A 10,260-nucleotide genomic window follows, 5' to 3' on the forward strand; every position below is an offset into this window, starting at 1 on the left:
TTTCACAATTGCTTGATTTTGGCCCTCCGAGTTTCAATCGCTTGATTTTAATCCTCTAAGTTTCATAATTGCTCGATTTTAGCTCTCCAAGTTTCAATTGCTCCATTTTGACCCCCCAAGTATACCCCCTTTTGTATTTGCTAGCCCCCGTTGAATATTTTGATTAAAAATTGGTTATGTGGCATTTTAAAATTAAATATGTATTTAACAATAAATAAATTACAAATTGTTTTTTAAAAACTAAACTATAATTTTTTTTTATTATATGTAGTTTATAAAATAATTTTGTCATATAAAAAAGTAAAAAAAAAAATTATGAACTATTTTTTAAATAAAATATAATTATTAAACCTTTTATTAAAAAAAACAATTTTTAATACTTTTTATAAAAGCAAATATTTTTATTTTTTTATAATTAAAACATTTTTTAAATTTTTTTAAAAAATGTCACATGAGCAAATTTTAGTCAAAAAAGTCAGCGGGAGCTAGCAAATGCAAAAGTGCGTAAACTTAGGGGTCAAAATCGAGCAATTGAAACCTAGAGGGCTAAAATCGAGCAATTGTGAAATTTAGGAGGTTAAAATCAAGCAATTGAAATGTGGGAGCCAAAATCAAGTAATTGTGAAACTTGAGGGGTCAAAACTGCATTTAAGCCTAAACAAAACTAGAAATATAATTTCAGTTAAATTAGAAATAAAAGTTCAGGCTTATCCACAAAAAAAGAATAATAATAAATAAATAAAAGTTCAGCATATTCTATTTAAATTTTATTAGAAAATATAAGTTTTTAATCAGGAGTTAAGGGTAAGAATGGAATAAAAAGTTGTAACTTATTCCATTCCGTTCAATTTCCAAACAATTGAATGAAAATTTTATCCTGCTCTGTATCCAAACAGTGGAATAGAACTCTGCTCCATTCCACTCTATTCCATTATGTTTCACTCCGTTATGTTTTGTACCATCAATCCAAACATAGCCCAAAAGTTTGATCAAAAGTAAGGACTAAAAACACTGACGGAAAACACTTCACGGACTAAAAAGTGCGAAAAAAATCTTCAGGGACTAAAAACAAAATTATGGAAAACTATAAGGATTAAAAACATATTCAACCTCATTTTATATATACTAAAATCTACGTTTTAGACTTGACCACGTATGTTTGATTCATCGCTCCACCCGTGAATGACAAGGTGAGGAAATCACTTTGAAGAGATGTGTCATTCCTAATGTTGAAATATCTATCTAAATTTCAACTTAAAATAGTAACATGTAAATATTATTTATGTTAATGTTGACATTGCAATAGGAAGTGTAAATTATTTTTACCTAACTTTTGTAGTATAAATATCCGTTTGTGATTCATGTAAGCGCATACTTGAACAATCAATAAAAAATCTTATCTGAACACATTTTCCATTTTTCTCATAGTAAAACACTTGTTAGTAATATTATAATTATATTAATAAATTATATCATTCTATTTGTTCCTAAATATTAACAAAGAATCCCTAAATATTTAATTTTCTCAACAGTTTAGAGATTAAAATTGCAGTTTTAAACTTGACTGACTGTGTGGACAAAAAGAAAGAAAAAAACTCGAGTGACTAAAATCACAAAATTGTATAAGTTGGAGGGCAAAAATATAATTAAGCCATTTATTTATCTATCCCCAGTCGTCGTCATTCGACGGATCCCAGCACACCACACTCCAGCAGCGGCGGCAAACACCAGTCACTCGCTCCGTCTCTATTTTCGTCCACTCTCCTCAAGGTACAATAACTTCAATCCCTTCATCAATCTCAATTTTGTCGAACTCAAACTGCTTTGCCGTGAGTTTCAAACTAACTTGCACATTTTTATTTGATTTACATTTTAATTCACTATCAATACATTCACAATCTGTATAGTGTTGACTTTCAGACGCCGTCGTTCAATCTGTTTATGTCGTTTAGAACCACCGAGAGCATATCGCAGCAATCCAATATTCATATTTGCATTTGTTTCCAATATTTCTAACTGCCCTCCAATTGTTCGATGAAATGCCAATTAGTCAAGTGGTTATGGTTATTTGCAATGTCATCATATCCGAGAATATATTTCATAGACGACAAATTCAAGAAATGTTTTTTTTTTTTGAATAAACACAAATTCAAGAAATGTTTTAATGAAGTCAGTGAGGAGGATATGCTAATGTGCTTGTATTCAATGGAAAAAGTGTTGTGTAGTCCGCCACAATGTAATGAATGTAAACATGCTGGTTCGGAAATGAATTATTCCATCACTTGTGTCCTTGATATAATGTGCATATGATTGATGTTGATGCAATGGAACACTGGTATGGCCAATTTAGTAAATTGGGATTATTATTGGTTGCTGCACTGTGCACTCTATGACTTAGTAGATGGCTGGAACCTCACTAGTGGGTTGGAACAACCACAATCTCAGTTAGAAAATTGGCTTTTCATGCACTGTATGTCATCTTGGTCAAGTGATAGTGTGCTAAATTTCAATGTTGTTCTCCACTATTATGAAGATGATTTCATCAACGCGCTTATATTTGGATGTCAGAACTTTTCTGTTGCGGCTATTCTTCACAGGAAGATGATCAATTGGGGAAATGTTCGAGATGCTAAAATTCTAATCAAATGGAAAACTTTGCCTCTTAAACATGGCACTTGTTATTATTCATCCTTGAGGACAAGGATGTTTGAAGGGGAGAGTATTGTGATTTGAATGAATTCATCTAACATGTTAGAAACATTGTGATTTATTTTGTGAGTTATGAGTTATTATGAGCTTAAACATTGTGATTTTTTACAACAAGATGTTTATTGTGTTCATTATATGTTTTTCGCTTTTAGGGTTTGGCACTATCTCATCATTTTAGACCAAAACAATGGCTTTATTTGTTTCCACCGATTGTTTCCTTCCTGCACTTAAGTCTCAGCTTGGATTTGTGCAACATGAAGGCCAAAATCGTTCTTGTGGCAATATTAACCTCTTGCATCTTCGAAAAGCGCCTAAAAGCCCGTTTTTGCTTTCCGCACCAGGTTAAATTCCCTTTCCTTTCTGTAATTTTTAAAGTTGTTGGTTAATATAATGAAGAATCCAATTTTTTTAGTTTCGGTTAATATTGTAACTATTATTCATGAAGGAATGAATATTTTCAGCATGCTTTATTCAGTTTATTGCGCCCTTGACTTTGGTCATTTCTCTTCTTGTATTGAAGCTGTTTTAGTGGCTGAACAATTCACTGCTTTCCTTCTCTAGCTTTAGAAATTAAGCCACATGTTCAGAGCAAGGGTCGATCATCTTTTTCACAGACAGCTGCTGTCAAGCATCTGACGGGCTCTGTTACCAAAACTCAGGGACTTCGTTTTGCCGTTGTAAGTTTCCCACAATTTTTTCTTGTTAGTCTTATATTGTTTCCCTACTTTCTAAATTTCATTTCAGTCAGTAATAAATGAAGCACGGACACTTCTTGGATTAGGCGTGTCCCGGTGTCAGACACTGACCCGACACCGACACTTATAATTACATTGAATTGTGTCATTTTCTCAAATTATCGGTGTCGACGTGTTAGTGTCAGTGCCCGTGTCATGTCCGGTGTCCGCGTCGGTGTCCGTGCTATACATATAAGGCTTAGTTAGGCACTCTGTAGTAGCCAATATTTTTATGCATTTGACAAAAATTACCCTCTACATACTCACCAGCTGTAGTAGCCAAGCACCACAGAAATACAAGGAAGACCACTTTTCCATAGAAACAGCAATGCTAAGAAATTATCATTGAAACTCTGGCTTTCTCTCCAATTATAGTAGTAAAATCAAAGAATAAGCTACACACCACCAAAGGATATTTTGTCTTTCCTCCTGCCAAACCTTTTAAGCGGCAGATAAAAAATATATCCAAATATTTGGATAATTCTAGTTTTCCACCAAAATACTTAAAAATAGTGCTGAGAAATGGCCGAAAAAATTAAAGTATTAATGGGAGTGTTGTACATAGAGGATAAACAATAAAGGAGGGGGAATATGAAGTAGTGAAACAACATACTACTATACCACGAGGAAGTAATACACTGCTTACAGATTTTACATTTCTTTTCTACTTTAAAATGGATTATAATCTCAAAGATTTCCTTATTGTTTTATTTTTTTTTGCTATTTGACACTTGTCTTTTAGGTTGTTGCACGGTTTAATGAAATAATCACCAGACCGCTCTTGGAGGGAGCTTTGGGTACTTTCAAGAATTATTCAGTTCAAGACGAAGACATTGATGTAAGTAATCTGACTTATAAGTCATTGGAATATTACTTATTATTGTTGTAATCTATATGATATTACTTTTGTCTTTACAAATTACAATGGTTTTACTCTTTGTATCCTTTAAAATACTGAAAAATGTCTCATTCATTCTAAAAATACTGAAGTACATCTATATAGATCATAGACAAAAATACCGGTGTAACAAGGAGTGCATTGCTATGTGTCATGCAGCAGAAACTAACCATCTAACATATTAAACAAACTATGGGAATCTCAAACTAACAGAAACTATAATTGATAACCAACTAACTGAAGTTGTTGCTTCCACCGACTCCATTGCACGAGGTGACTGATAGTTTGAATTTAAATTTAAAATTGAAAACATTACCATTTCCTATCTTAGTACCTTTTTTTTTCTGCGTTTTTTCATTTGTGTCTACTTTGGTATGTTATGTCACCATTGGCCATGGTTTCAAACAATTTTTTTGTAGCACTGTTTTCACTCATAAAAGATATATGCATTGTAGCAGTTTTGCCCTAGTCTGAATGTTAACATCACTTTCTTTTGCAATGATTACTGACAGATATTTGTTGCTTTCTTTTTTGCCTTAGGTTGTGTGGGTTCCTGGCGGTTTTGAAATTGGCGTTGTTGCAACAAGACTTGGTAAATCAGGCAAATATCATGCAATCGTATGCATAGGAGCTGTGGTATGATAAATCTTGACAAATTTATAGAATTTGTATGGCCAATGATTACCGATCATCTGCATTTATGTTGACTTAATTTGTGTGTCTATTGTGGCCAATATTTGTTGTTAAAAGATACGAGGAGATACAACTCACTATGATGCAGTTGCTAATTCAGCAGCATCTGGAGTGCTTTCAGCTGGTCTTAACTCAGGTTTGTATTATGTTATTGTCAATAGTAATCTCCAGATACAAACAAATCACACTTGACATGCGTATTCAGCAGCTGTCTGTTTCCTTGAAAAAACATATAGAATCTAGAGTAGCACCAAGATCGAGAAGAAACTTGTGTATTGTCTGTTTCCTTAAAATTGTGTATTGTTGTTTTCTCAAAGTAATATTATACCCATGTAAGTTAAACTTAAGACTGGTCTTCACTAAATAAATACCAAAACCTTTTTATTCCCTATAATCTAGTCACAGCATAGCAAAATAACATTTATTTACCAGTATCTGCTATTTGACTTTCTTTTTTAATTAATTTCCATAAACATTAACAAAATACTTAAACTTTGAGATGACTTTGCAGGTGTTCCATGCATATTTGGAGTCCTAACTTGTGAGAACATGGATCAGGTAAACCTATGCTATAGCCTTTGTTATGAAAGTCGTGAATTTTTCTTCTTTGATGAGCATTATCATGAATTCAATATTTTTTCTTTCTTTTTTGCCTATATCTGCAGGCTATAAATCGAGCTGGTGGAAAATCTGGGAATAAGGGTGCTGAGGCTGCATTGACTGCTGTAAGTTAACAAATTGATATGACAAATTAATTATACAACATACCAGAATTTATATGGAGCCATCTAAAATTTATATGCATTGACTGTCATAGTTTTCTTGTGGAGGATGCCTTATCCTCCCGGCTTTTTGTTTATGTCACAAACCAGTTATTTCCGAAGCTTAAGCTTTCAGATGAAGGGTCCTAAATGACTTCAATACATATATAATATGCTCTTCCATGGAAGAGGCTTTTGTATGTCAACATAATGTAGTTGTTTGCCCTTTCGTGTGCTGAATTTGAATTCATATATAAAAGTGGTCCAAATGGGTCCTTCTAATTTGAACTGGTTGAAAAATGGTCCAAATGTGCACTTGAGAGTTACAGCCATCTGATATAATTATTATGAATAGGGTATTTACAGTAATTCTGACAATTTTGTGAATCCATGTATTTATGACTCCGTATATATAATGTTCTCCTCTGGGTAATTGAAACACAAGGATTCTCTCAAAGACTTCTTGTCTTTTCTTCCTCAACATGGTATCTAGATCCTAATGAGAAATGCTAATGTGCACTTACCTGTGGACTCCCTGTCCTTTATGGTTTCTGCTTCCTGTCTTGCTTTTAATTTTAGTTAGTAGTTACAACATATAATACTACTTATGTTAATTAACAAACACGTAATAGTAGCTATCTTGGTTATAGCTTGAATAAATTTGAGTCTTTAAGTTGCACTCTGCATGTCATTTTCTTGAGAATTTCGACGTTTTTTGCTTGGCTAAACAGTTTAATTCAATAAATGTTTCATGTGTTGTCTGTGATACAGATTGAGATGGCATCTTTGTTCGAGCATCATCTGAAGTAGTAGTATTTTGGAACAGTGGGATAGTCCCTATTTTCATCTCCAGAATGGTCATGTTCTTGTTCAACGGTATTCATATCTTCTCAAACTACTGCTGGTTATAAATAAGCAAAAGAGTAGTGTTTTTTCCTCCCATTAATTTATGTTTTTGTATGGGCACTGTTGTGTGGTGTTCAGAGATGGGAAGAAATTTCATGTAACAAAAATAACTTTGCAGAATAGCATTTCTTTCCTTTTTTTTCTTTTCCTCAAACTTGTCTATTGTTTGTGGTCATTTTGTTATTAGAATTTTTATTCACGGATATATCAGAGAGCAAAGTTCATGTCCTCATTTATACATGAATGTTTTTCTTTATCCAAGTTTGAAAAAATCTCATTCGTAAATTTGCATCAACACTTTATCCCCCTTCCATCTTTTCGTTATCTCTTTGCGCCTGCACCACTCACCTGCAAAACATGCACCCCCCTCACCACCATGACTCCGAATCTGGAACTTCCATGGTAAGATACACAAGCATCCATTTCAAGCCCACTTTCCCTAGACCCAACAGTATGATGCATCATTTGAGCAGATTTTTTCACAGCCATCAACTATTCACTCTAGATATGAAGATGATGCTTGTAATTGTTTAAATTAACAAAACTAATGATACATAATTTGAAGGCTCGTTTGTTTTATGTGAAGGTTTTGATATGTCAAGATCATTTTATGTTTTTGACGGTGTGACTGCATAATAATCTGTTTCAAATGTTGGTCACAATCTAGTCACATCTTTTCAATTTTGGAACTTTTTATAAATTGTCAGCTTGTGAAAAGTATATTTCTTAAGTTTTCATGTACAGTGATGTTTCAAACTATGATGAACAAAAAGGAATAGCAAGTGTTTGTGATGTTGAAGAGACAATGGACTTTTCAAAAGTGAGAGAGGAGAGAGTGGGAAAATTAACTACTAGTGTTTAACATTTTTTAATAAGAAATATATCATATTGGTGATTATTTTGATCCAACGGACGAAAAAGTCTCTTACGGTGCTTTGTGCTTTTTTAGCATGCCCAAAAATTATTTTTTTTAAGAATCAAATTTACGTTCTCATGAACAATTTGTCCTAAGAAAAACTAAGTTGTGTCCAATTATTTGATCAGTTAGTATGAAATGTTATTAGATCAAAAGTATAAAATAAATATTGAAGAAAATATTTGATTTTCAAATACCTGTGGAGTTTAGTATAACAAAACTGGTGTGATTTGGAAACAAATCAAGATTAAATTTTACCCCATAAACAAATAGAAAGCATAATCCACTTAGAAATATGCAACTATCTAACATAGGCAGCATACTGTCCCATTGTAATCTAATCATACTCAAGTCAATGGCATTCACCATCTAAGTGAATTATCATATATCCACTTAATAATTTTACACAAGTATTCACCAAAATTTTCATTTCCACACATGCTTAATGTTCTTAAGTTTGAGAGACATTCTAGATAGACATGATAAAATTATATTATTTCAGTCAAAATTAAAATAACTTCTTTCAAAATTATTAAGTGGAGCATAGATAGAATACCTTTAATATGTTCGCATGATTATCTTAATTGGTAGAGGCATTGCATATTTGCATTATATATGCAGGGCCGATGTTCGAACCCCGGATAACCACTTATTAAGCTTAAGAGTGAAATTTTTAGCCACTAACTAGCTTTGACAAAAAAAAAAACCCTTCAATATTGCATGTGACATTGAATTAGTACACTTTGAAATGAATTTTTTCAAATAAACAAAAGATGAAGATAAGATCAGATAAGGATACTATAGGATATATACTTGTGGAATAAGGTAAATTATCTATGATTTTTTTATATTATTTTGGTCTTTCACTCATGTTTGAATATAAATTTCAAATTCCAATTTTTTTTTCTTTCTGCAAACTCTCAGTCTTAGATATATGTTGTACAACCAATGATAAGAACAAGAGTCAATGACAATAACAAGGAATAAGAAATTTTTGTAATATGATGTAATATGAAGGAGTACACACCCTAGAAAAAATTACAAGATTAAAGAAATTGAATTGATACAAGAAAATGATGCATATTATAGACTGAAATATATAACATGAATGTATTGTTTAAATAATAGCATATGCTTACAACCTTTAAATGGATCCTAATTAAAATAAGTATAACTCTATGAAGTTATTGCATAACGGGTTAACCCTTCATAGACATTTTCATCACATAAATAAAAAATTGGACAAAGCATTCATAAATAAATCATTATCATTATTATTCATAGGCAAACCATAATCAGAACCCTCCATGCTAGTTGGAAGAAAATTACTCTGACTTTGATGCTGATTTTGCATCAACTTTTGCTTAGGAATCACTTTTTGTTGTTGTGGCAAAGTTACTTGATGATGATGAGCTTGTTGAAAATTCAAGGTGATAGGTCCCTTATGAGTTGAAAATGACATGGCAGTACTAGTAGTTGTAGGACATCCTGTAAATTGTTGAACCAAAGTCCTAAAATTGTTGGTATTGGCATTGAGAAGAGTAATGGGAGTTTTCTTAGAAGCTCTTGATCTCTTTCTTGTTGGTTTGAATGTATTGTTATTCTTTGGAGCCAATTGGTCATTTTGGGTTAAGAATATGTCATTTGATGACATGGTTGGACTTGTTGTCACCATAGTTGTATTTGAGAATCCTTCCATGTTAATATCCATGAAAGGTTGTTGATTATGATAATAGAATTGCATATATTGATCATCATCATTAGTAGCTAGAACATTCATGGTTTTAACAATGAAGATCAATGATGGTAACAATGAAGATTGTCTTTTATGAAAGCAAGAAAAGCACAAGTTTGATTTATATGTAGAAATGGTTTGGTTGCTTCCTCACATGTCACATCATGTGAAAAGAATGAGAGGAAAAATAAACCTAAATTTGTTTCTAGTATATGTATATATAAGAATTTTCTCTTTTTAGTTTTGCTAAATAATTTTACTCCTTCCATTTTAAAATAAGTGTCAGCTTTAACAAAATAAATTTATTTTAAGATGAATGTCATTTTTACTTTTCAATGTAGTTTTTTTTAATCGTATCCTCTAATTATTATTATGTACAATACTTCCAAAATATTATATTTCAATGTATCACACCAATAGTCGACAGGGTTGACTTAGTAAAAGTTTATGTCTTTCGACAACATAATTATATTTTTTAATATGTGTAAAAACTTTAAATGACATTTATTTTAAAACAATGAGAGTATGTTTTTAGGGTGAGTTCTACTGTGGATCACATTCATAAGTGGTAAATGAGATAGACTAGTAAAGCTAACCATAAAAAATTCTAATGATGGTTAGCAATTAGGCCGAAAAATTCTAATGATGGTCGGCATATGACAATACTCTTTAGAAGTAAGAATTCACGATCTTGTCTTTACGACTAAGACGATGACATGATAGATATCGGATGCAAGTTATATATATATATATATAGGGGGCTGCTAATTTAGACCCAGTTGGGTCTAAATTAGCAAGGTGCACCTTTTGAGTTGGACAAAAATACCCATTTTTTAATTTTTTGGAAGAATAGAGCAACAGAGGCATTTCTGTAATTTTCTGCAATTTTACACGGGCCCCCCACTTCT

At 32.1% G+C, this 10,260-nt stretch overlaps 2 protein-coding genes across 2 annotated transcripts; one reads left to right on the forward strand and one right to left on the reverse strand.

Annotated features, from left to right (window-relative positions):
• Positions 1–1,616: 1,616 nt before the first annotated feature.
• On the forward strand, positions 1,617–6,945 carry LOC123918745 (6,7-dimethyl-8-ribityllumazine synthase, chloroplastic-like). Its single transcript, XM_045970888.1, has 9 exons — positions 1,617–1,770; positions 2,862–3,050; positions 3,271–3,386; positions 4,186–4,281; positions 4,882–4,977; positions 5,092–5,170; positions 5,546–5,592; positions 5,700–5,759; positions 6,567–6,945. The coding sequence occupies exons 2-9, from the start codon at positions 2,897–2,899 to the stop codon at positions 6,603–6,605; spliced, it is 687 nt and encodes a 228-aa protein (XP_045826844.1). The 5' UTR covers positions 1,617–1,770; positions 2,862–2,896; the 3' UTR covers positions 6,606–6,945.
• A 1,652-nt stretch (positions 6,946–8,597) lies between these two features.
• Positions 8,598–9,487, reverse strand: LOC123918746 (VQ motif-containing protein 22-like). The gene has a single exon (XM_045970889.1). The coding sequence runs from the start codon at positions 9,395–9,397 to the stop codon at positions 8,840–8,842; it is 558 nt and encodes a 185-aa protein (XP_045826845.1). The 5' UTR covers positions 9,398–9,487; the 3' UTR covers positions 8,598–8,839.
• Between the last annotated feature and the right edge of the window lie 773 nt (positions 9,488–10,260).

This window comes from Trifolium pratense, linkage group LG3, assembly GCF_020283565.1.
Source record: "Trifolium pratense cultivar HEN17-A07 linkage group LG3, ARS_RC_1.1, whole genome shotgun sequence".
NCBI classification, from domain to species: Eukaryota; Viridiplantae; Streptophyta; class Magnoliopsida; order Fabales; family Fabaceae; genus Trifolium; species Trifolium pratense.